At 49.4% G+C, this 26,535-nt stretch overlaps 1 protein-coding gene across 1 annotated transcript in view; it reads right to left on the minus strand.

Moving 5' to 3' along the window:
• The window catches only part of CCDC180 (coiled-coil domain containing 180), a gene marked incomplete at its 3' end in the record, with an annotated part of 58,185 nt that overhangs the window by 22,141 nt on the left and 9,509 nt on the right, over positions 1 to 26,535 (minus strand). The window contains exons 8-24 of the mRNA XM_080940344.1: positions 25,678 to 25,841; positions 24,373 to 24,492; positions 22,991 to 23,070; positions 21,630 to 21,718; positions 20,795 to 20,917; positions 19,052 to 19,225; positions 17,480 to 17,595; positions 16,254 to 16,380; positions 14,923 to 14,962; positions 14,290 to 14,795; positions 12,974 to 13,200; positions 11,856 to 12,031; positions 9,422 to 9,602; positions 8,432 to 8,578; positions 3,987 to 4,131; positions 3,693 to 3,809; positions 645 to 743 (exon numbers count right to left, since the gene is read on the minus strand). Of these exons, the coding sequence (XP_080796470.1) occupies positions 645 to 743; positions 3,693 to 3,809; positions 3,987 to 4,131; positions 8,432 to 8,578; positions 9,422 to 9,602; positions 11,856 to 12,031; positions 12,974 to 13,200; positions 14,290 to 14,795; positions 14,923 to 14,962; positions 16,254 to 16,380; positions 17,480 to 17,595; positions 19,052 to 19,225; positions 20,795 to 20,917; positions 21,630 to 21,718; positions 22,991 to 23,070; positions 24,373 to 24,492; positions 25,678 to 25,841 (2,631 nt within the window). The remainder of the gene's footprint in view (positions 1 to 644; positions 744 to 3,692; positions 3,810 to 3,986; positions 4,132 to 8,431; positions 8,579 to 9,421; positions 9,603 to 11,855; positions 12,032 to 12,973; positions 13,201 to 14,289; positions 14,796 to 14,922; positions 14,963 to 16,253; positions 16,381 to 17,479; positions 17,596 to 19,051; positions 19,226 to 20,794; positions 20,918 to 21,629; positions 21,719 to 22,990; positions 23,071 to 24,372; positions 24,493 to 25,677; positions 25,842 to 26,535) is intronic.

Here is a 26,535-nt window from a genome sequence, read left to right on the forward strand (position 1 = left end):
TGGTCTTGCAGGCCAGGTACCACTTCTGGAGTCATTTGAGTGAGCTGCCCAGGGACTAGCTTGAGACTAGTGCATATGTAAATTGGAGCAGGGGAGGCACTTGTGGCTGAGAAACAGATATGCACACACCCAGAGACTTGGTCTGACTGGGGAGCCAGAGGCACTCGGGGACACGGTCCCTCGGAACTCTTCAGCCATTCTGACATCTCACAGATCAGACATAAGAAGTCCGTTGATGGGCTGTGATCAAAAGGAGCCCAGAGCCCCTGCTTTTCTCATTCATCTGGGGCTGAGTTCTTAGTCCAGAGAGGAAGGCCTTATGACACTGCAGGGGGAAGGAGGGTTCCCAAATCCAATCTCAGGCCCCCATCTACACTGACCTCTGTACACTTGCCTCAGGCTGATGGGGGAGATGAAATTAGCTGCTTTTATGTTGGTGGTGGGGGATTGTTTTGGAGGTGGGTGGGGGGATTGCTTTTTAAAAAAAAAAAAAAAATTCTGCCTTCCATTTCATAGCACAAAAATTAACCAGTGATGTTCGGAGACATCCACCATATCTGTGCTGGGGAAATCTGGTACCCAGATGCAAGTCTAACCCCCTGCCACTCTTAATTAGGCACAGTCAGAATCTGTGATCCACTCACATTCTTATCTCCCCGGTGGCCTTGACACATTTGTATCTTCTGTTGGAGCTGTTCCAGAGAACCATTTAATCCTTCCGCTTGGGAATTGGACTTTGCCACCTAGAAAACCAGGGCTTTTGAGATTCTGGTTTTAAAATATGTGTTCAAAACAGGCAAATATTCTTCAGGATACATGAGAAATTGATTAAGCACTGGGAAGGAGAACAATGAGAGAGGAGTATGCGGCCTTATCAGAAAGTAGATGGACTCGAGTTTAACAGACCTGAATCAAGCAGTGTGGTTTAAGTGAAACTGGTATCACAGCGTGTGGCTAAGTCTGTGGAGCCTGTCAGACGGCGTGCAGAGCTTTGGAACACCCACACTCTGACACAGAGTTCCAGGATTGAACGGCCTGAGGACATAGGTAATATCCTGGACAGGGATGTTTCTCACAGTCCTGGATGGGACCATGAGACCAGAGTCCTTAGATTCTGCTCCTTGGATGTGTGCTGGACTAGAGATGTAGGAGTTAGCTCTCTCAGCGGAAAGAGGCAGGGACCCATGACGCAAGCCACAAGTCGTGAGTCACAAAGGTCACAGTGAGAAGAGAGAGGGGGGGGGTTGGAGTTAGAAGGAAGGTGAAGGCCTTAAGTGGCTGGATCTGTGGCACTGAGGAAGGCGAATAAAAAGTCTTACGGTTGTGTATGAGACAACCAAGGGGGCAGATAAGAAGAATAGGCTCTGGCCACTGAGGGCTGCCTGCCTGGCCCCTGTGATGTCCTTAGGGGACAAGAAAACATCGCTAAGGCCCTTCCATCATTCCTGCTTCACACAGTTCATCACAACAGACTAAGGCATAAGTAAGGATGGCTTCGATCTTTCACCCTAGATGAGGGGCTCTTGCAAGAGAGTTCAGAAAGATGCAGCTACATCTTGGCAGCCATGGTAGTCAGCTCTTCCACGAGAGTGGTGTGCTGGCTTCGTGAGCCTGAGAACAGAGAGGGCTCAGTACAATAGGCGAGGAAGGTCTGAGGCTAATGCCAGTTAATGACTTGCAGCTAGGTAACAAAAATAATTAATGAACACAGCCAGTCAGAGATGGGCATTGAAGGGGGCGTCCACCATCCCCTAATGGTCCATGAACAGCATGAGATTATCACTCTGGGAGGAAGAGAGGGTGGGGCATGGGCTCCATTTTTATGGCTTATGATAGCCCAGGTGATTAGCCAATTTCAATACTTACCCAGCCTTCTCCCAGTGCCCAACTCTGCCTTACAAGACCCTCCTAGACAACAGAAATACAATCTCTCCCTTTCTTAGAAACCCTGCCCACTTTCAAGAGTTCCTTTTGCTTTCCCTTAATTTCTTACTTTTTCTCCATGTCTTACGTTTCTGTAGTAATTAATTATTAACAAGAACTGCTTCCATGTTGCAAATACCCATGGGAGTTTGAGCTGATAACCATCGTTAGTGTGAGATAATGAGCTCGGAGCCTCTGTTGCAACTTGATCTTCAATACCCATGGATGTCCAACATCTTAAGCTCTTTAGTTATGTACAACTGGGCTGGTAAAGATTTGTACTTAGACTCCTAGGTTACTAGGCTCTTCATGTCTAGTGTATCCCAAGTCCCACCTATCCCATGGCCTCTCAATTCTGGAGTCAGGACATGTCCCTGCAGACGTGTAGGCCCATTCTGTCAGCTTTGATCTTAGCCTGCCTCACACTCACCACCAGTTTTGTGCAGTCGGCAGCCAGCAATTAGTAGTCAGCAGCCAGAAGCCAGCAGCCAGCAGCCAGCAGCCAGTAGCCAGCAGTTAGCAGCCAGTCACTCTCCTCATATATGTCCCTGAGCTCTCTCTCAGTCTTGTGGGAACACTCTGTGACCCTCACCATCTGACTAAAGCCCTGTAGGCTGACTGCAGCTTATCCAACCTCAGCTTCTCACTGTCTCCTGTCACAGACATTGTCACCCAGCACCTGGATTCTTTCCACCACCTCTCTAGGACATGCTATTCCCTGATCTCCAGCTGACTTCTGTCTCAAGCTTTGGGGCACTTTCTCAACCCATGTCAACCTTTTCCTCTAGTCCTCATGTGCCACGCTCATCTCCCTTGTGAACACAGGTCCATGCTTTGGACCAGCATCTCTTGTTCCACATAGTCCTGGGTTCATATTCTGTCTCTACCACTTATTTAAGTATTCTTAAGTATTAGGATTACTGTTCATCTCAGTTCCCTCCTCCTCCTTCTCTCTCTCTCTCTCTCTCTCTCTCTCTCTCTCTCTCTCTCTCTCTCTCTTGCTCTCTCTCTCTCTCTCTGTTTGTGTGTGTGTGTGTGTGTGTAGATAGTGGCCAGAGGTCAACATTACGTGTTATGGTCAGGAGGGATGTACTTTTGTTTTAAATATTTATATCAACTCTTTGGGGATTTTTATAAAATGTGTTCTCACCATACTCACTCCCAATTCTTTAACTCCTCTCAGATTTTCTCCATCTCCTTACCAACCCTAACTTCATATCCTCTATTACTCCTACTACTACGCATACTACTACTACGAATACTACTACTACTATTTAATAATACATCAGCTTCTATTGGTGCTGTCCGCAGGGGTCTCTCGTTGACCTGAAACTTGCCAGGTAGACTGACCTGACTGGTCAGCAAGCCCCAGGGATCGCCTGTCTCTGCCTCCCCAGCACTGGAATTGCTAGCATGTATACCAAACCCAGCTTTTTAGGTATGGATTCTAGGGACTCATCTCAGGTCCTGCTGTGGGTCAAGTGTTTTAAGGACTGAGCTATCTTCCCAACCCCTGCCTCAGTTTCTTTAATCTCTAAAATGGAGCTAGAAAGCCGTCCACTCAGGTCTTACAAGGACAAATAGTGCTGGTTAAAATAAGTGAGTGACTTCGGTGTGTAATAACTCAGTGAATGGGTGAAGTTACTAAGAGTCAGTTTGTCTTCCGGGCTGCAGTATAAGTACCAAGGGACAGCTGCCACCCTGCTGGACAGTGTTGGTGTGCAGGTGTGTGTGCCAGATTCATTAGATGGAGGACGGACTTGTCCTACCTGACACTTGATATTCACTTGAAGATTTGTCATCAGCCGCTGGATTTTCTCTACGAAAATAATGTCCGAAGATAGGTTATGAAATTTACTCTCGAATTTGTTGATGACATCATTGGCCTGTAAGAAAAGGTAAGGAGTGAACTGGGGGGGGGGGGGCGTGGGGGGGACTTGATCTGGATCGTCAGACCTTGGAAGAATGGGGGAGCTTAATTATTGCTGGGACCCAGGTGGACCCTGTCTTCAGAGGTGACAGCCTCTGGGGAGCTCTTCAGAGGGTATACAGGGAGCCCCCACCTGGTCCAGGTACTCTGTCTCCATCTTTTCCATGTGGATCATGATTAAACTTTCAACGAACTCTATCCGGGTGGCCTCCTTCTCCAGTTGGTGGCATAGTGTCTCGATTTCTTCAGAGGAAAAGTTGCCGCCCTCTGAAAACAGTCTGGAGGGAGATTGAGGAGAAGTGAAGACCACAGTCAAGCCGAGCATCCCCATGTGGCTTTACATCCTAGTGTGGGTGGTGGGAAGATACACGCAGACCGTGCATACGCAGGGGCGGTGAGATTGCTGGTTTGCAGGCAGCTCAGGTTGGGTGCCCTGATAGACCAGCTGAAATATACCAAATGCTGCAAAGACTCTGGATAAGAAGGCTCAGTGGCAGCATGCCTGTCTAGCATGCAGAAGGCTCTGGGTTCAATTCCTAACACCACTGAATAAATAAGAGGATGTATGTATGTATGGATGGATGTATGGATGTATGGATGGGTGGGTGGATGGGTGGGTGGATGGATGGGTGGGTGGGTGGGTGGATGGATGGGTGGATGGATGGGTGGGTGGGTGGATGGATGGATGGGTGGATGGGTGGGTGGTGGATGGATGGGTGGGTGGGTGGGTGGATGGATGGGTGGATGGGTGGGTGGGTGGGTGGGTGGATGGATGGATGGGTGGATGGGTGGGTGGTGGATGGATGGGTGGGTGGGTGGGTGGATGGATGGGTGGATGGGTGGGTGGGTGGGTGGGTGGGTGGATGGATGGATGGGTGGATGGGTGGGTGGTGGATGGATGGGTGGATGGATGGGTGGGTGGGTGGATGGGTGGATAAATGGATGGGTGGGTGAGTGGATGGGTGGATAAATGGATGGGTGGGTGAGTGGATGGGTGGATGGATGGGTGGGTGAGTGGATGAGTGGATGGATGGGTGGGTGGGTGGGTGGATGGGTGGATGGATGGATAGGTGGATGGATGGATGGATGGATGGATGGGTGGGTGGGTGGATGGGTGGATGGATGGATGGATGGATGGGTGGATGGGTGGATGGGTGGATGGATGGATGGATGGATGGATGGGTGGATGGATGGATGGATGGGTGGATGGATGGATGGATGGATGGGTGGATGGGTGGATGGATGGATGGGTGGATGTGTGGGTGGGTGGGTGGATGGATGGATGGGTGGATGGGTGGGTGGGTGGATGGATAAATGAGTGAATGAAAAAGTTGACATAAGGATGAGATGTCTGCCCTCCCCAGATGAAGAGAAATTAGAGGATTCCTTGGGATGTGAGTGGTGCCAAAGCTAACTTTGACCTGGAGACTTTGACTCTGAGCCTCTATGACTGCACATGGGGAGGGCCAGCACGGAGCTGGAGCCCGAGTGTGGCACTTCCAGTGTGAGACTGAGTGATCCATGAACCCTGGTTCCAGGATACTGAGCTCCCAGGGCAAGGAGAAAAGAGAGCTCTTTCTTTCCTGAGACATTGTTACCAATGTGTTTTCTCTGAAATGATACAACAAAACCTTTCACTGATCCTGAGAAGGTGTGACCCGGAGTGGTCCAGTAAAAACAAAATGTGGACTCTCTGAAGGAATGCCACATGAGTTCAGGCCTCAAAGGGGACTCTGCTAATAATGGGTGGGGGTGGGGAAATGACTTCTAGTGAAAAAAAAATCACAAGGAAGTAAGACACCATAAATAAGAACCAAGGGCTAACTAGGAGCAGAAGAAAGGTAGTGCTCCAGCTATCCTACATAAGTTACAAAATAACCAACTGTGAGACATTTGAAGAAGTAAGTGCTCTGCTTCAGATGTGGGGAGCAATAGGACCAGCCACTCCACACTCCCAATGCCCAGCCTTCTTGGTCTGGTGTGACCCTTTGGAAGTCTGAGCCAACACATACCACATACAGTTGCTTCTGTCGGGTATTTACCATAGCAACAGTAACTAATGTAGAAAGTTAGTAGAAAGGAAACAGGTACAAGCCCTATAGTCACTGGGGGGGGGGGGTAGGGGTGAGGGAGTGCACACGTGGCTGGGGAGCACAGTCACAGATAGTGTGCCGGTAACTATTGGCACTAGTGGACACTGCCAGGGGGGAGTGCTCGAGAGACTAGTGGGCACGGGTGGACTGTGTCACACAGTACGATGGCTAACGTTCACCGAGAGCCTCACAGGATCTGCAGTCGCTAAGGGACACGGCACTAGGTATGTCAGTGAAGGCTTTTTCAGAGATGTTTAACTGAGTGGGAAAGAGCCATCCTAACTGTGGGCAGTACCATCTGGGGTCCGAAACTGAATAAAGACGGAGGAAAACAAAAGGGGAGGCCAGCTGAATACAGCATTCGGGTATTTGTGTGTTCTGACTGTGAAGGCAAATGTAACCATCTACCTCATGCCCCTGCCTCTGTGCTTTCTAGGGCCTGGTGGATCTCAGCCGCTGACCACGGGCAAGCCAAGGCTTTTTTCCTTAGGTTTCATCCATCAGGTACTGTGACACCAGAGTTGGCAAATTAATTAACACCCAGTAGTAGGATTTTACTTCGGGACAACCCCGAAATGTTTGCTCAGAGAACATGTAGAAAACACGTTTTTTTTTTTTTTTTTTTTTTGGAGGATGTCTATTTTTTTTAATTTTGTGATTATTTATTCTAAATAAGAAAGATTTTAAGTGATCTTAAAAATTTTCAAATTTCAAAAATTATATAAACTTTTTTTTAAAAAAACAAAGAACAAAAAAAAAAAAAAAAAACAATGGTGCTAGATATGGAAAGATGGTTCAGCAGTTAAGAGCACTGGCTGCTCTTGCAGAGGATCTGGGTTCAGTTCCCAGCACCCATGTGGTGGCTCACAACATATAACTCCAGTTCTGGGGAATCTGATGCCCTCTTCTCGCCTCCAAGGGCATCAGACATGCACATACATGATGCACATACATACAAACAGGCAAAACGCTCATATAGATAAAAGTGGACCAGGTATAGCTCATTACGATTGTGAAAAGAACTAACTTTGGTATTATATTTAGGCAGCAACGAGCAAAGACTATGGGGAAGAGAAAGACCGATGAGCACACAGTACACCATCATTGGTTACTGGGGGGGATGCAAACTAAAACCACACTCTGACAACCACTTGCTTCCTCTGCAATTTAAAAAGAAATACGGGCTGGAGAGATGGCTCAGTGGTTAGAGCACTGGCTGCTCTTCCAGAGGTCCTGAGTTCAAATCCCAGCAACCACATGGTGGCTCACAACCACCTGTAAAGGGATCTGATGCCCTCTTCTGGTGTGTCTGAAGATAGCTACAGTGTACTCATATACATTAAATAAATAAATAAACAAGTCTTTAAAAAGAAATACATACTAAGTGTTGGTGAGAATTCAGAAGAACCAGAACTTTTGGGGATATAAAATTTATTTTATATCTATAGAAAATAGATATAAAAATGAGTCCTCAGAAGAAAGAGGATGGGACCACCACATGATGCCGCTGCTGTCCTTCCGGGAATGGGCCCGACACACTTGAGAGCACCACTCAGGCGGACACCCACAGCGTCCCTTGTACCACTATTCACAATCACCCAAAGGTGGAGAAGCAGACTGTGTTACAGCACACAAGAGAACGCTGCTTGGTCTTAAAGGGGAAGAGAGTGTGCACACGGGCTGTAGCACAGACGACACACCGGGGAGAGAGAGGCAGATGCGGGATGGCCTTGACGGGCGGCATCTGTAACTCTCTTTTACTTATTGCCCGACAGCTCCATGCCTGTGTGTGATGGATCAGTCAGAGTCACACCCGAGACCCTCTCTCCTCCCTCCTCACCCCCTTTTTGTTTCCTCAATACGTCTTGCTCCCATTGCCATAGCTTTTGTACGTACGTGACCCACTGAGTTGAACTGGGGTGCTTTGCATGGGTATGGGGGTGGGGCTTGTTTACAGAAGCTACCACACTGAAGAAGGGGACATCTTTCCCCTAGAAACCATTGACCGGTCCTTCACGGAAGAGGCCTCCTGAGTCCGTCTCCCTCCCAGGATGAAGTGTCCGGTGGGTCCAGTCTGGTGCAGGTGTCTTATGGATAACCACAGCTTACTGAGTTCATGGGTACAGTAGTTATGACATGTCCAGAAAATGTCCTTTAGTAAGACACCTCCCCCTCCTCCAACGCTTCTGTCCTTCCTGCCCCCATCTGTGATGTTTTCTGAGGGGGTGATTAAATATGATACACTTAGGGTTGAGCATGGAATGGTCAATTTCACAGAGACGGGAAGCTACATGGTAATGTCAGGGAGATAGAAAGGAGGATGAGGAGAAGAATTTGGTCTGTGATGATGGCAGTGCTTTGCTCTTAATATCACAAAACAGCTTATCTACAAACGGTTCAAAATGAGTTAAGAGAGGAACATGGCGCCCCCCCCCCAAGAGTCAACAGTGGCTCACAGAGGCATGAAATACACACTAGCTCCCACCTGCAGTGCTTGACAAAGTCAATGTTGGTATAGCGGAGTTTGCCCAGACTCTCTTCCAGGTACTGCCGGAAGCTTCGAAGGGACACCTGGATGACATCCACGTAGCTGAGCAGCTCCCGGTGTAGGATGTTGGTGAGGTTGACCAGCCTGTGGGAACAGGAGAGAGGTGTATAGTGGTGAATGACTGACTGGGAAGCAAGAAAGGGCTGGGTGTGACCTAAGCCTGGTGGGAATCCTGCGTCCTACCAGCTACACTGCCCAACTCCTCCGGCCAAGAAAGATAGAGAAATGAAAAGTTGGGTGTGGTGGTGCAAACCTATAATCCTGGTACTCATGGGGCTGAACTAGAAGGATCAAAAGTTCGAGGCCAGCCTATATGACAGAGAGCTCAAGGCCTACCTGGACAATTTAGTGAGACCCTTTCTCAAAATAAAATGTAAAAAGGCACCGCCAGTGAATTAGTAATGGAGTCCTGGGCTCTACTGAGTCCCTGTCCTCCCACGGGAGAACATCTGAGTCCTCCCTGTGCTCTCCTGAAAATAACGCCCTGAAAGTTACTTCTCTATAACAAAGGCCACCTGAGTCAACTGCCCCTGTGGTCCTTCCACCACTTGCATGAGGCCCCTGTCCCTATGTCTTCTTGCTGGAGCCCCTTGCTCTATCTGCCCTGCAGATGACCCAAGTTTTGACAGGAACCTCTGGGTTTGTTGGCAATGCCCTCCTGTGGCAAGCCCTTTTAAATGCCCCAAGGAAAAGCTGTCTTTCTCATAGTGGAAATTTGGGGACACAACATCAGTACCCTTGCATTTGGACAATGGGTATGCACCTCTTCCCTCCCAGACTATCTACCCCCACCCTGCCTCACACACATCAAATGTCGTCCATAGTCTGGTTCTTTGGCTTTGGTAAAAAAGGTGCCTTCTGCCCCTTTGCCAGAAGGAGCTGGGCATCTAGAACCAGGACTGGGAAGAAGATGCTCCAACCCCTTACTTTTGGCTTTTGGTGGCATTCAAAAAAATGTGCTCCATGTCATAGATCTTGCGGCGAAAGTTTCTGCTCCGTAGGGCTTGCTCTTCTTGGAACTGACAGAACATGAGCCTTTCCTTCTTCAGGGTCTCGATCACACTGGCACAGTGGCTGTCTAGCCTCTCCTGGTGAAGCAGGAGCTCAGCTGCAAGAGAGTGAGGAGAAGCTGTGACAGTCTGCAGCTGTCCCATCCACCCTCTTCCTCTGCAGGGTGAGACTGAACTGCATTGCGGCCCCAGGAAGGCCACTGAGCGTCTGCCTCAAGGTCCCATACTGTAGAGAGGCTGTGAGCCCAGACTCCCTGCTCGGTGGAGCTTTCCAGCTGCCAAGTGAACAAAACTAGAAAAACAGAGACTCTCAGGGAGCAAAGGGTGGCTGGGGATATTTGGGGAGCACGGGGATGTTGGCGGGAGCCCTCAATAAGCACAAAGCTGGGAAGTCTTGATCTGTTTCTTTGCACCACTAAATGTTATGTCCAACAGCCCAAGCTCCCCCAAAGCGAGGAAGAAGGATAACGGATCAGGTTTCCAGAGCCCCTTCATAGCTTTGTGGCAGGCAGAGAGCCACATACCTCCTACTGGGTGTGCCACCACCTGGAGTAACTGGTAGAAGTGCTGCGGGCAAGGTTTTAATTTAAAAAAAAATGGTGTCAGAAATCCACACGGACACCACATGCCCATGCTTAGCTCACCACTATTCCTAGGTGGCCCACACACGTGACTAGCTGAGCAGCAGTGCATAGTCCTAATGGAATTGTACTCAACCATGAAGGAGAATAAAATTGCGTGATTTTCAAGAAAATGGCACAACTGGAGACTATGTTAAGCAAAACAAGCCAGTCTCTGACAATTAAATAGTACATGTTTTCTCACATGTGGAATCCAGCTATATGAATGAATATCTATCGACACTCATATCTTTCTGTCTGTCTATAACCTAGGAGTGACATGAAACAAGAAATAAGGAAGGAAGTAGACCAACAGGAGCAGAAATGGGAGACAAAAGATGGTAATGGAGGACAATTATGAGCAAAATACAGTGACATGCATATATACACACACGAGAAAAGGGCCGTCATGAAACCAACTATTCTGTATGATAATTAATGTTTGAAAAAGGCACAGTGTGGAGCTGGAACTTGATTGTGGTCTGAGTTTCCAAGCTGAGTCAGGCTTCAGTGTGGTCTTTTTCTTCCCTCCATTCATTTAGTTCACACACTTCCCAGAACTGCGGGTCTGGGGCCTGCCATCGTTGCCACTCCGGGCCTTGGGAGTTTAGATAGGATCGTGGGGGAGGAGACTCCATGAGATCATTAAATGCTATTGGTTCTAGTGAAGAATCAATGGGAGCCATCTAAAAGTCTTACTGAAGTTGTGGGCCTCTGCCCATTAATGGAGCTTCCCAGCTCAAAGAGAACGCCTGTCATTCTAAGTAAGACCCGTGTGAAAAGAACGCCTCAGACACTGTGGCTCAGACTGCCTGCTCACCATTCCGCCCTACACCACTTCAACACCTTCTCTTGTGGAGGAGAGTCATCCATCATACAGGTGTGTTTCTGACAGATGTGTGAGATCAGAAACCTGGGAGCTACAATGGGACTCTTGCCCCTGACACTCTACAGAGGGAGGGAGGGAAGAAGAGAGGGAAGACTCGTGTGAGGTGTGGGGGCTGCCAGACAGACATAAGAACTGGGGTGGGGAACCTCAGAGATCTGAGATGGGAGGAGTGGGGCTACCCCGTCCCTGCCTCTGGGACATGTAGTCACAACTCCCCACTTTGAGGGCCATGGGCAATCAGTCATGTAGCTCAGAACCTAGAATGCCTCTCCATGATAATGAGGTATCTTAATAGCCTTCAGCCAATGACCTGGATATTCTCACACTCATCTCCCGAAATTATATAATCCCTGGTTCACCCAGAACAAACCACAGCATTCATTCCAGACTCCGCATTTCCCTTCCGATCTGGTGAACAGCCACACTCTGGTGCGGTGAAGGGAAATGTGGGCTGCAAATTTGCCGTCCCAGACTTTGCCCTGCTGGTGTATTGGCGGCGAAGAGAGGCGGAGCCCAGGACCCACAATGAACCTGGGCACCACAGACTCACTCATGACATCAAGGCAAGGAAATTCCCACAGTCTGAGGCTAGCTTGGGCTACATTATGAAGTTCAGGCCAACATGGCAACCAAGTGGAGGTCTTACCTCAAGAAGGAAAGAGGGAAGATTTTAAGGTCTCATTTGCTGATTCCTGGCACACCTTTTGAGTGTAATGATAATCTATTCAGCACTGCATGGGGTAAGCTGGGACAGTTTACAAAACACAGATGAGCCCATTGGCCAGTGGACCCTGCAGGGGAATCTCTGAGGACAAGGTGGAACTTCCCAGGATGGCTCGAACCTGCTCTGACGTTGTGAATATCCTTCTCCACTTGCTCGAGTCTTGGCTTGTGCAGGTGCAGCCGTAGCTCTAGTTCTGAATCCAGTTCGTCCACCTTGGCAGCCACCACGATCCGAGCATTGAGGGCAGATTGGTCAAACCATTTCTCGAGATGTTCAAAGAAGCCAGCTCGAAGCCTGGGGGAGAGAGGAGCAGGGGTCAGTCCTGTCTGCCAGCCGTCAGGACCAGTAAGAGATCTTCCCCACAGAGACCACGCGTGCTTTCTGCTGTCCATGCTGCCTGCTGCTCTCACTGTACAGTGTATCTCATTGAATGGATGGGCACCATCCATCCACTCAGACCGTGGCTGGGGCGTTTCCAGTCTTTCATTCTCACAGAGAAGGCTTCTATAAACAACCCTGTGATTGTGTCAAGTACAGAGAGGCTCAAGGGTTAAAAGACACGGGGTTCAACATTTTTTTTTCCACATCTCCCCAGGAACACTGAGATACAAAGGGCTGAATAATCTTTTTCCCCCTTTTCTTTTTTTAAGCCCACAGGTCATTCCTTCATCATCTATAGCTTCTTTTCCCTTTTCTGTCTTGGTCAGTACAAAATGCCACACATGGTATAGCATACCTTTAGTTTATATCCATAAACATTTTTTAAAAGATTTATTTGTTTATTTTATGTATGAGTACACTGTAGCTGTTCTCAGACACACCAGAAGAGAGCATCAGATCTGGTCTCCTTTTCTGGCACCGTACACACATAATATAATACAGACTTACAGGCAAACACAGATACGCATAAAGTAAACAAATCTTTCAGAAATAAACTTTAACATTATGGACGAGCTGGGAATGACAAGCCAGAGTAGGAGACAGGGGAGCGTTTCTATGACAAAGCCCAGACCTACAGAGCACGCTGGGAAAGGTGCTGTGGTCACAGTCACCAAGAATATCTGTCTCTATGGAGCATTCTGGGACATTTGATGTTTCCTGTGGTGTTTCTCACCCCTACCCTCCCTTAACTACCCGGGCGTTTACTCTTTCCAGCTAAAGTGAATCTTTAGTTCTACCACCTCAGGCAGAACGTTCACAGGAAGAGAACACAAGCACAGTGGTTTGCCCACTCACTTTTTCTTAACCTTCAGGATCAGTTTGTGAGGGATAGCCACTTGTTCTATGCACTTGGTGCTGAAAGAGTCCTGGAAGAGCACAGTGTGGTGGGAATGAGGCCGGCTGTGTATCTGCTGCTCTTCTTCCACCGACAGGAAGGCAAAGTACGTATTCCCACTTGCCGTTGTGAAGAACTCCAGTTCTTCATAGGACATCTCCTCCAGGGCTTCTTCCTTGTCTTTAGCCTATACAGAGAATGAGACTTGAGATCCAACGTCAGCAGATGCAGGTGACAGCAGACTGAAAGGCTTTGTACCAGGCTGCCTAACCTCCTTCCCCACACAAAGCTTTTATTCCCACTTATCTGTTTGCAGAGCTGACCCCCGGGGCTCTCTGCATGCAAGCCCCAGATTCCTGAGCTACATCCTCGGTGATTTTTAAATGAGGGATTTCATATATAAAACTCTACCACTATAGAGTTAAAGCTATGGTTCTGTGCATTTGGATGCAGTTTGAAGACAAGGTTTATTAAAATGAGATGATTGCTAACCCTCAAATGAGAGTGTCCTAATGCTATGATGAAACACCCTGACAAAAAGTAACTAAGAAGAGAAAGGGTTTATTTCAGCTCAAAATTCCAGACTACAGACTATCATAGCAGGAAGTCAAGGTAGTAGGAGCTTGAAACAATTAGTCACATTACATCCACAATGGGCAACAGAGAGAAATGGGTGCTCAGTGTGCTTTCTCTGCTCTTGTATAGTTTAAGATACCCTGCCTAGGGAATGGTGCTGCCCACTGTGGGCTGAATCTTTCCACATCAATGAACCCAAGACAACTTCCCCACAGACATGTCCACAGGCAAACCTGATGTAGACAAGTCTCTCCCTGAGACTCTTCCCAGATGATTCTAGGATGTAACAAGTTGACAATTTAAAAGTGCCCACCAAGGGGAACTTTGCCTGAATGTTTTGTTCCATATCCAGTGAACAGAAGAGAGAGGGTTGAAGTAGAAAAGACCTGAGGCAATCTGTGCAATAAACAGGAGGTGAGAAAGAGACCCCAGGAGTGGAGGATGAAGAAAGCCTTGTGAAGGATGACTCCAGAGTAGACTACAGGGCATGAGGGAAGGATGACAAATCCTTAAAATCTTTGCTGTGAGGGAGAAGTTGAAGCTTTGTTGACAAACATAGGAAGAAATAAAAACTCTTGTGGGACTTTATCTGGATCCCTGTAGAGACTGAGCCACTGGGAACCCTAGCTTATTGGAAGAGTATAAGTAAGACATAGGAAACTTTTTTTCATACCCAACGATGAGCCAGTGGCTAGCTTACCTGACCCATAAGATAGGTCTCTTGATAGTACTCCAGCTTATTCTCATGCATGTCTTCATCTTTGTCCTCCTCATCCTCTCTTATTTCTTCCTCCTCTTCCTCCCTCTCTTCCTCCTCTTCCTCCCTCTCTTCCTCCTCTTCCTCCCTCTCTTCCTCCTCCTCTTCCTCTATCTCTTCCTTCTCTTCTTGAGCCTCCAGATTTTCTAGGTCCTGCCATTCCTCTGAGGAGGTTTCTCCCAAGCCCCACATTTCTTCAGCTTCCTGGAAAGACTCCTCTTTGCGCCCATCCGTCCTGTCACTCTGCGGGGACTGGTTATGTTGGCTCAGTGACTCTCCATCCCCGAAGGACTCTGATTCTTCACTTCCCTCTTCTTTCATACTTTCTGCTGGCTTCTTGGAATCTGTGTCTTGCTCCATGCTTTCTTCACCCTTTTGTATCTCCACTTGTGCCCTTCGTTTTTTCTTCAGTTTCCTTATTTTCTGCATGAAGAGTAACTCGTGGGCTTCTGTCGGTGAGCAATGATAAGTGTAAGAACATAGTGACCAGCGTAGCCCAGGCTGGGCCCCACCCACCCACCCACAGACGTACAGGGACGATGGTAGGAAGGCCCGGACTCGGGTCCTAAATGTTACCTGGTTGCCTAAATTTAAAAATCACTTCCCCGGCCAAGTTCTGCAAGGAAAAAGAAATTACAAGTCACCATGGGACCGGCAAAGCCTTTCTCCAGAGGGCTACTTCTAAAGCTTCATGTCTTTTTAGATTAACAGGCTCTGATTCAGGTCATGGCACACTTCATTCATAGAGGCAATCCGTGTGTGCCAAATCCATGTAAGCGTTTTCTCCCTCTTAGCTCCCAGCAGGCACCACACAGGCTTGGTAAGCACTGGACGATGGAGTCGGGGCTCCTGACGCAGTCTCAGAACTAGAGAGAAGGGTGGGCAGAGCGGTGAGAACCGGCTGCACCAGCGTCTGGGAAGGGCGGCTGGAAAGAGCCCGGATGACTGTCACCCTGAGAGATTAGAGCCGGTGAGGAGCATCTGAGCAAAGAGCGAACAGGGCTGGGCTTCATTTTAACAGAGTCACGTGATAGTAATAGACATTATGAATGGGACTCAAAGAAATTAGACCTTTTATTTTAAGGTTGGAACCTATTGATCGTGGGTATGCCGGGGGAACTCTATGTGTGTGGGTGCACATGTGTGTATTTCGGGTGTCAGGCCTTACTGCTCACCTGAGGCAAGCTCTCATTATTGCTCACTGAAGTATATCAGGCTGGCTGCCTCCTCAGCTTCTGGGGATCCTCCTGTCTCTCACTCCCATCTCCCCATAGTAACACGGGGTCTTCAGGTGCAGGTCACTGTGGTGGTTTGTATATGTTTGGCCCAGGGAGTGGCACTATTAGAAGGTGTGGCCTTGTTGAAGTAGGTGTGTGACTACAGGTGTGGGCTTTAAGACCCTCATCCTAGCTGCCTGGAAGCCAGTCTTCTCCTAGCAGCCTTCAGATGAAGATGTAGAACTCTCAGCTCCTCCTGCACCATGTCTGCCTGGATGCTGCCATGTTCCCACCTTGATGCTAGTGGACCAAACCTCTAAACCTGTAAGCTAGCCCCAATTAAATGTTGTCCTTTCTAAGACTTGTCTTGGTCATGGTGTCTGTTCACAGCAATAAAGCCCTAACTAGAACAGTTACTGTGCCTGACTTTATGTGGGTTCTTAGGATTTGAACTCAGGTCTTCATACTTGCAAAGCAAGCAAGTTATCCTAGTCCCTAATCGTCCTTTTAAACTATGAAGAGAAGGTCTTTGCTCAGTCTCTCTTCATCCTTGACAACCTAACATGGATTCCTACTTTGTGGAATTAAGGATGGCTTCCGGATGTCCAGCCAATCAGATAGGAAGCCATTGTCTCCCCCTCTCCTACTTGGCAAGTGCGGAGGTACAGGCACACCATCTGTCCTTCCTACCTGCTCAAAGACTTCACGAACGAAGAAGTGACGGCTGAGGGTGAAGCTATAGCAGTTGAGTTCTTTCAGTACCAAGGCTGGGTACTCCGTTACTTCTTTGGTCAGCAGGATATGAAAACATTCGTACCTGGGAGGGAGGGAGGCAGGTAAGACTACTATGTGAAGGGAACTCTGCTGAGTGTGACAGACACTCCTGGAGCCATGCCGCTGCCTCCACCCAGTAATTGGCATTGTGTAGAGCTGCTGGGTGGCCAGTCTTTTTCATAGAAACAGACTCTGAGCCACTGTTCTATTTCCCTGATCATGCCAAAGACTAGGTGTTGTTTGTAGAGAGTCTGGGAAGCACGTGAAGTTTTTGTTTGTTAGGTGTGTTTTCTTTTCTCGTCCATGGCCCTACCCCTGTCCGCGAACTTAATCTATATTATTCCATCGAACCCTCAGACATCACCAGGCTCAGAAATGTTATCTGTTCCTCGGGCAAGGTAAACAAAATAAACCTTGTTTACTTAATTGCCTAGGTATAAACTCCCAGGATCTATGTGCAGCGATCAGATGGAAGGAGCGTCTATTTCTGTGAGTGATCTTTATAGAACCAGATGTACAGAGACACACAAATATAAGGCAGCTCACAGAGAACTGTTTGTAACTGTGTATGGAGAACCTGGAGCCAACGGGCAAAAGCTTGTCATGAGATGGATAAGCTATGATAAAGCATCATATATAATGTGTGTGTGATTATTGTAATAAATTATACCTATATGTGTGTGTTTGTGTACATGTAATTATAGTAAATTCTACATGGTCACTTAAAAACTAAAAAAGACCTGTAGTTACAGAATAATTTGCATTGTATAACCCATCCTTTATTTTTAAAATGCTGTATTGGCATGCATCTGTGCATATAAGTATTTATGCTCAGACAAAGGAACAGTTAGGCAAGAATGATGGGGATATTTCTGTTGTCAGAAGCTGACTTTTCTCTCCCATTAACAAATGCTTCTTTCAGAAAGGAAAGCCAAGTTCTTGGCCTTTAATTTCAATTGCCCTGATATTTCCCACTACAAACTTGCCACAATTCTCCCTGGGAAACCCTGTGGGCTCCTGGGTAAGAAGGAAAGGATTGTTAGCGTTCTCTATTTAACATTCTCTATCCGAGTTTGCTGATCATGCCCCTAGTCTTCTGTGATAGCTGCAAACCATCCCCACCTGACTTCTGGCCAGCCTACCTGGACTTCATGTTCTTCAGAAAAGCCCTGGCCTTGTCCATGTGTGTCCTCAGTGACTCTTCTTGGCTTTGCTGTCTCAGTTGGTCTAGAAGCTGATCGAGGGAAGTCTCTTGGTTCTGGCAGTCATAACAAGAGGAGCACAGGTAAGTAAGTGTCCAGAGCTGACAGAATAGTAGTGACCTGCAGACCCTATGGAGCTGGCCTTAGGCAAAAAGCCTGCAAGGGCCACCGAGTCTATGACTATACCCACTCTCCCCAGCACACACTTTCGGCTCTTCCGTTTCTGGAATGTTCTTTCTCCTCTATCTACCTATCTCCAGCTCAGATGAGCCGCTTCAAGGACATTTCCCGCGTGCTTCGTCCCCATAGCCAGGTCTGAACTACACTTTTCTGGGGCATCTGCACTTCAGCCATGCTCTAAGTCTCACCCGGAATTGCCAGTGTATGAAGTTAGATGGGGCTGGGGCTGGCTGCATGGCAGGTGATTGGCTGCCGTGTGTTCCAATGTCCCTATTACATAGCTTTGGGTGATACTGGACACACAGCGTGCTACATGAATGATTCTTGTGATGCTGTACTGTGAACTTGAGGTGTATTCCCCATCCCTAGAGAAAGTGACTGACGTCCCCATAGCTTGGGGGCTATGAAACCACCCTCAGTGTGGGCACTTCCTCCTAACGTGGGGACGGGGGGGGGGGTCTGGCCAGTTTCTCCTTAGAAGCTTCCCATAAAAAGGTTCACCGTGTCTTTAATTAGACTTGACTTCCTACATGGGGTCTTCCCCCCCGCCAACCCCCTAGTAATTCTGGAGTTCACTGTGGGGAGAGGGCAGTTTCTGTGAGATGTGTCACAGTGTTATCGTCTTTTAACACTAGGGGGCGGGAGATGCATTCTCTGCCCATCAGTAAGCCATGGCTCATGAAATTAAACACCCCCAGCAGCATCTTGTTATTTATATAATTCTTTCTCCTCTCTCTCTCTCTCTCTCTCTCTCTCTCTCTCTCTCTCTCAGTGGGGGGAGGCATATGATTTTTTGGGAGCCTCTCCTGGCACTTTATGGGATCTAGAGATTGAACTCAGGTTGCTTGGCTTGCCTGCAAGGACCCCCAAGTGGCCTGCTAAACCACCCTGCCAGCCCCAAATCACGTTATTTCAAACACCCAGACTACTCCACAGCCAGTTATTCAGTCAGTCAGTCAGTCAATCTGTCTGTCTGTCTGTCTGTCCGTCCGTCCGTCCTGCCCTTCTTGAGCACACTCTTAAGAGACAAACTTGATTCCCAAGATCTATCCCAGGATCTATCCCAGCCATGGTTCAGGCTACTTCCTCTTACTCCCATTTCCCCCAGGATCAAGGCAAGCCTCGGGGTCTCCACCCGCACACATACTGTAGTTTAAGGGTTTTACATTTGAGCCTAGGATCTGTTTTCAGTTCATTTTTGTTTATGATGATTTTCTTCGGCTGGCTTCTCCCCCACCCCCTATCTGAAAGCTGGCTGAGCTCAGACAGCTGGCTCCCGCCCATATCTTCTCGCACACATGCACACACCGCTCCGCTCCGGGAGTCGGGCACCTGGTTCTCCTGGTTGTGCTTCTGGCGTTGCTGTTCTATCCTCTTCTCCAGCTCCAGCTCTTGAGCCAACAGAACACTCTGGTGACCCTCCCACAGCCTCACCGCCTCCTGGAAGTACCTGAAGAGGTCCGAGCTCTGCAATTCTGTCTCCCTGGCCAAAGCCTCAAAGGATCTCTGAAGTGGTGGAAAACAGGGAAGGTTACCTGGAGGGCAGACTAGCTCAAGCCCCAAGGATGGCCTGTGCCCAGAGGCCTGTCTCCGAGCTCCGTCCCTCAATGTCAGCATTAGGCTCTGTGTTGGTTAGTTTTGTGTCACCTTGGCATAAACTGGGAAATGAGACTCCAACTAAGATAATGCCTCCATAAGATTAGTCCACAGGTAAGTGTGTTGAACATTTTCCTGACCCAACCCACTGTGGATGGTGCTGTCTACATCTGGGCAGGCGGTCTTGCCTTGTATAAGAAAGCAGACTGAGTAGACCATCAGGAGCAAGCCAGTAATGGCCTCTGCTTCAGCTCCTGCCCCCAGGTTCCTGCCTTCAGTTTCTGTCCTGTCATTTTTCAGTGATGGACTGCAATGTGGAAGTGTAAACAAAATAGACCCATTGCTCCCCGAGTTGATTTGATCGTGATGTTTTAGAAATAGAACCCTAACTAAGACAGGCTCCACCTGCGCTCCTGGGGTAGAAGGACCTGGACATCTTTCTCTAGAACACTCTGTCCCTTAGCGTCTGGATACAATTCCACACCTGCTGGTGAAAATCTCACATACAAATTTACCTTTTAAAAACTACATGCCAGGGGCTGGGAAGATGGTTCAGTGGTTAAGAGTACGTGTTGCTTGCAGAGGACTCGGGTTAGGTTCCCAGCACACAAATGGTGGCTCATAACCATTCCTAACTCCAGTTCTCTGACGCCTTCTTCCGGCCTCCCCAGGCACTGGGCGCACACATGGTGCGTATGCATAAATGCAGGCCAAACACTCATGCACATAAAACAAATATAACAATTTTTTTTTAAAGAATTCTACACGTTAGGGCTAGGGATAGTTGGCTGGCAGAGGGCTTTCTTTAGCATGTGCGAGGAGCTGAGTTTAAAGGCCAGCGCCGTACATATGAAAAACTAAAGCACACAGGTTGTATGCATTCGTCTGGGACAGACTGGTAGACTAGACTGACAGTTAAGTTTGAACCTCTGTTTTTGTTTGGACTTGTGAACTAATCACAGGTGCTCCCATTTTTAAATGTTTTTTAAACAAAGCAAAAGCAGTGAGGAAAAAAAATGCCATGAAACTTACACGAAGCACAGACCCTGGCCTCTAGTAAAGGTACCGGAACACAGCTAGACCCCTTTGCTTCCACGCTGCTTAGGTTGATAGCAGTGACAAGCTGTGACAGACACAATTCTTGGCTCGTCACAGAAAGAGTGTGCCAACTCTGGGTCAAGACTACAGACTTTTTGGGACTGGACGCTCTTGCCTTCCCCAGCCTTTGATACAGGGTTAACATGGTTCTGATACACCCACAGCCTAGGTGGTTTTCCCAAACCTAAGTAGCTCAGGTGTAGTGTGGTTTCCAGGACCTAGGGGATGAGTCTGAGTGTGGTTAGTACAGGAGCCTATTCGGGGAGGGACTGGCAAGAGCCAGGGAGTGGCTATACCGGGGGCACCCTAGATGCCTGGGATTTGCAGTATAGGACTCCAGAGATGTGCCCCACCTCCAGGGTCCCCAGCCCCCACACGTACATCCAGGAGCTCCAGCTGCTTCTCCACCTTGCTCTGGTTTTCCCCCACCATCAGGAAGAAGGCTGGATTTACTAGGCTCTCTGCTTCTGCTTCAGAGAAAGCTTTCCAGTCCAGCAGCTGCTGCTGCGGGGTGGGAGAGAACACGGCAGAGCCTGGCACGGGGCTCCCGAACACGCAGTTATCAGTGAGTTGCTTCAGGGCCCCAAGAGGACTACAACGGGCCCTGGGTTCCCTTGGGTCTGTTCCTAGATGGGCGGGGTGCAGAGCAGAGCTGGCCAGAGGTACCCAGAGAATAGAGGGTAGTAAGTGGACTGGTAGTAAGTGGATCCTCGGAGCTCAGAGCTTTTCAAAATGCCTAGGCTTTTGTAGACTTTTCATTTAGACACTTTTACCAAGGAGGCAGGGAGGAGTTATTGTGACAAACTATTTCCCCACATTCCGGAAAACTGTCCTGGGCAGATTGAAGAAAACCTTTTTGCTTTACCCTGCCTAGAGGCAGACAGACCAGAGACAATGGTGGGACTGGAGCCAGGATCAACACTATCTAAGAAAGGAGCCTTCCGGTGTCCCCTTAAAATATGGCCTCCATCTTTGGCAAGGCCCAGCACTGTGAAGAATACAGCCAAGAGTTAGCCAGCCACAAAGATGTCTTATGAATATGCAGTTCCGTTTCACAGGGGGCTTTGATGCCGAGTTAAGCCCTGTAGACTCCAGGGTCAGCCAAATAGAGGGAAGCAGAATGCCCAACAGGAAGGAAGGAAAGCCTAGATCCAAACTGAAGGGGGTGGGGGAGGCAGAGAAGGTCCCAGCACACAGCCCCTCATCCCAGACCTACCTTGCACTTCTGCACGTAGGACAGGCACTGCTGCCAGAGCTTCTCGTACAGGAAGCGGACCCTCGACATGCAGTCCATGTGGTAGGTGTCTCCAGGGACAGAACGGAAAGTGGAGCAAATGAGTCAGGCGTTCTCCCAAGAGTGAGAAAGATTTAGGAGGAGAGGGCAAAGACTGCTCAGCAAAGAACCTCTGCAGCGAAGGTCGCTCAGCTCAGATTGCTCAGAACCCTCTCTGTTCAGGTCAGGGTCTGGTGTCTCCCCCCCCCCACAGAGATCTCCTAGCACCCCAAGAGGATGACCTTATATGAGGAGCTCGTCCCTAGCAGAAGAGGTCTTCTGGGACCCAAAGACAGTGGCGCATGTGAGGGTTTTTGCCGGCTGTGGCTAGGTGGCACTATCTGAGAGGCTTTGAAACCTTTAGGAGATGAAGCCTAGCTGGCAAAGGGAACTCAAATTAGGGGTGGGTCTTTAAAGCTTACAGCTCTGTCTGTGGTTCAAGTGCCCTTTCTGCCCCTGGCCCACTGTGATGTGTGGAGTCTCTACCACAGGATCCTACCATCCTGTCTGCAGCTACGCCTTTGGCATCCTCTAAAACCACGAGCCAGAACAGATCTTTGCTCTCTCTTCAGTTGTCCATCAAGTATTGTGTCACAGTGTGTGAGCGACCATTGTACGGCCGCTGACTGACCTCAAAGAGGGAAAAATGATCCCATCCTCAAAAGTACGGCTTGGCACACTTTGTCCACAAAGCTTCCCTATTTCTAACTTTGTGGCCATACGGTCTCTGCTGCAGTGAGCAAGCAGCCTGAGGGTGCAAGAAAGCAAGAAAAGTGTGACCGTGCCCTGCAACCTACTTCCAAACCAGGCGGCTGACACTCTTTAACGTGGGACAGTCAAAATTATCACCACTTATGATTGGGCCTTTTGGCAGCGAGCTCGGGACTGGACTATGAACAAGGTAGCGTTCTGTTCACGTCTCTGCGCTATGGGGGGGCGGGGATACTGAGGCCTTGAGATGTCATGGCTTTCTCAAGGTTATGCATCTGGACAACGCAGGGTTGGGCCTTAATCTCATACCTCCAACTGTAAGACTCTCAGGACATGGCCACTGTGCCAACTTGAGAGTTGAGAAGAGACTATGTCTTTACCCCCAGGCTTGGGTCAGGGGTCAGATGTCAGGGGTCAGAATTTGAGGCTAGCGTGGCTGTGAACTGGGCAGTGAACAGAGTAGGTCTTGGGGCTCACGCATCCTAAAGTCCCAGGGTAGAGGGGCCTCATCTCAGATACATGACTGGAGGGCTGACTATAACAAGCTACTACTTGGTCTGGAAAGTTCTGAAGGTCTCACAGACGCTGCTCACCAAGCTGCTTGTTCAGGGAAGTGAGAGAGTCACGCCACTCAGTCAGCTGGGTTTTGTTATAGTTGGGGGGGAGGAGGTCACTGGGGAAAGAAAAGATGGCAGGTAAGCCTTGCATGCCTGAAATCTGTCAAAGTGGTCAGTATATTTAATGTGCTGTCAGTAATATACCGAAGGAGGGAAAGAACCTGTTGGGGTCTTCTAGTGCCCCAGACAAGTATCACAGAAAGGTTTTTATTATTCACAGTGTTGCTATCAGAAAGACGCTGAATGGAACATTCTGTGACAGCAGCGTCCCAGTGTTGTGTCCCCCTGCCTTCCTCTAAAGTGCCTCAAGATGAAGGTCAAAGTTGGGATCATGTTGTATCAGACCCCTCCTCCCTCCTCTTTTCTCCTTTACTTCTGGTCCCCCCTCCTCTCTCCCTCTTCCTCCCTCCTCTTTCCTCCCTGCTTCCTCCTCCTTCCTCCTCCTCCCTCCGCCCTGGCCACTGTGTCCTAGTGAGCTCTTTGGCAGGACCAATCTAACTTTCTTTCCACAGCAAGTGACCTATGACCTTTCTTGTCAATGGGGCTGGGGTGGTCATCCCAGCCTTCTAGCACCAGGAGATAGTCTGGTGCAGAAGGGTTTCAGGGGGGAGATCTAGGCCACATGGCTCCCCTACCAGACCCCCAAAGGTGCTGGTCCCAGCGGTATTCCTTCCTGTGTACTGTACCACACGGTGCAGAGGTCACTATACCAGATGGTGCAGAGGTCACTATACCACACGGTGCAGAGGTCACTATACCACACGGTGCAGAGGTCACTATACCACATGGTGCCGAGGTCACTATACCACATGGTGCCGAGGTCACTATACCAGATGGTGCAGAGGTCACTGTACCACACGGTGCAGAGGTCACTATACCACACGGTGCAGAGGTCACTGTACCACACGGTGCAGAGGTCACTGTACCACACGGTGCAGAGGTCACTATACCACACGGTGCAGAGGTCACTGTACCACACGGTGCAGAGGTCACTATACCACACGGTGCAGAGGTCACTATACCACACGGTGCAGAGGTCACTATACCAGATGGTGCAGAGGTCACTGTACCACACGGTGCAGAGGTCACTGTACCACACGGTGCAGAGGTCACTATACCACACGGTGCAGAGGTCACTGTACCACACGGTGCAGAGGTCACTATACCACACGGTGCAGAGGTCACTATACCACACGGTGCAGAGGTCACTATACCACACGGTGCAGAGGTCACTATACCACACGGTGCAGAGGTCACTATACCACACGGTGCAGAGGTCACTATACCACACGGTGCAGAGGTCACTATACCACACGGTGCAGAGGTCACTATACCACACGGTGCCGAGGTCACTATACCAGATGGTGCAGAGGTGATCAAGCCTCATTCTTTGAAGGACCTGCTGGTTCTTCTGCATTTCTTCTAGTTCCTTCTTCACTTCTGGGGGCTCCTGGATCTCCTCACTAGCCATGAATTCACTGGACAGCCAGACAGAGAAATGGGCAGGAGACTCGGGCAAGAAGGCTCAGAACCCCATAACCCTGACCTACCACCCCAGGCTCTAATGGTCCCTCCTGGGCCTCCCTCTGGGTCACTGGGGATAGAAGAGAGAGGAGGGGAGGAAGGCAGGCGGGAAGAACTGCAAACTGTCTCTCGGCACAGAAGCTTCAGAGGCCGTGGAGTCCTGACGTGGAACAAGTCCCACTCCACTCTGAGCCTTAGACTCAGAAAGAGGACAGACAGAACCCTGAGCCCTGCATCACGGGGAGTGGCCAGGAAAAATCAGCTGCCCGGACAGGCTCATTAATAGCATCTCACTGAGTCGTCACTGAGAAGCCAGGGCTAGTAGGATGCCTGTTGTGTGTGTGGGGGGGGGGGCTTGGAATACTTGGGGACTTCATTGAGGTCACACAGAAGGGCAAGATTAAGCCTCAGCACGCAGTGCAGAGATGGGTCCCCTCCTCTCATATCTCCTACAGAGGAAATGTGCTTCTGAAAGGTGGAGGTATCCACCTGAGAGGAGCTGTCCTTCCAGTCCAAGGGCTAATAGAAAAGCATAGCAGTTGTAGAGATTATTGTAAGAACACCTTCTGGTAATTCATAGTGAGCACGGAGAATAGTTGTGAAGTAGTGTGTGTGTGTGTGTGTGTGTGTGTGTGTGTGTCTGTGTGTGTGTGTCTGTGTCTGTGTGTCTCTGTGTGTGTCTGTGTGTGTGTGTGTGTCTGTGTGTGTGTGTCTGTGTCTGTGTGTCTGTGTATGTGTGTGTCTGTGTGTGTGTCTGTGTCTGTGTCTGTGTGTCTGTGTGTGTGGAGGGAGGGGATCTAAAATGGTGTGGACTCTGTGGGTCTAAAATGCTCCAGTCCTAGCTGTACCTCTTCTTCTAGGAAGTATCAGTGGTGACTCAGTTTCCTTTTGATGCCTTTATCTATTTCTAACCTTAAATACAGGGGCATAGAAAACACTTGCATTTTTTAAACGACGAGGAAGGAAAAAGCAGCCTGGTGCCTAAGAGATGGGAGGGGGCGCTGAGGGTGGGAGGGGCGATGAGGGTGGGAGGGGCGATGAGGGTAGGAGGGGCGCTGAGGGTGGGAGGGGGCGATGAGGGTGGAAGGGGCGCTGAGGGTGGGAGGGACGATTAGGCGGGTAGGGAGGTCACCACTGACTTGAAGCTCTGTATCAGGGCCTCCTTCTTGAGAGCCTTCCAGGTGTCCACCAGCCCCTGCCAGCGGTGGCGGTTATCAAGCTCCTGCTGGAGGGTGGCCTCGGTCAGGTTGACTAATAGCTGGGCGATGGCCCTCCGGTTGCCCAGGAGAGCCTGGTTCATGGCCTGTGGTCAGGGGTGGGTAGGGCTTTAGACTGGGCAGTTCTCTGGCCAGAGTAAGGCTCGAAAAGGGGGACCAGGGGAGAAGCCAGGGAAGAGGTAGGCCGGGGCTAAATGAGGCTGTGTTTGGCTGTGAGGGGTGTAGAGGACCACTTCTTCAGGGGTCTTCCTGATAGCAGGAACCTCAACGCAGATATGCAGCTGCCCTGGCTCACTGCTTAACAATGGAGTGGGTAGCACTCCGGTGACTGTTTGTTCCCGTTACATAAATTTGTTCTAAAAGCTGAGAGCCCTGCCCCCAGGCACAGTCACACGGGCTAGCTTTGAGATCCAGACCCAAGAATGTGTCGGATCCACATCCAAACCGGGTGCTTCCAGGAGCTCTCATCTGTACGCCCCAGTGCAGGACGGGAACGCCCCCATCACACGCCATGCTTCTGCTGTCCACTAATACGAGAGCAGTTTCCCCTCATCGCTCAGGACATGACATGCGACTAAACCTTGATGTCACCCATTTCCCAAGTCCTCTAGGGAGTAGAAGGCACATACGAGGAAGGAATCCCAGCATGGCTTTCCAGTAGGGCCAGAGGCCTCATGCCAGCACAGGGCCTAAGCAAGCATTTCGTCACCTTGCAGGTCCATAGCGTGCTTTGAGGACAGGGCCACAGCAGAGCAGTTTTGAAACTGGATGAGATTAATG

The sequence above is a fragment of the Micromys minutus genome, assembly GCF_963924665.1.
Source record: "Micromys minutus genome assembly, chromosome: 28".
Classification (NCBI taxonomy): Eukaryota; Metazoa; Chordata; class Mammalia; order Rodentia; family Muridae; genus Micromys; species Micromys minutus.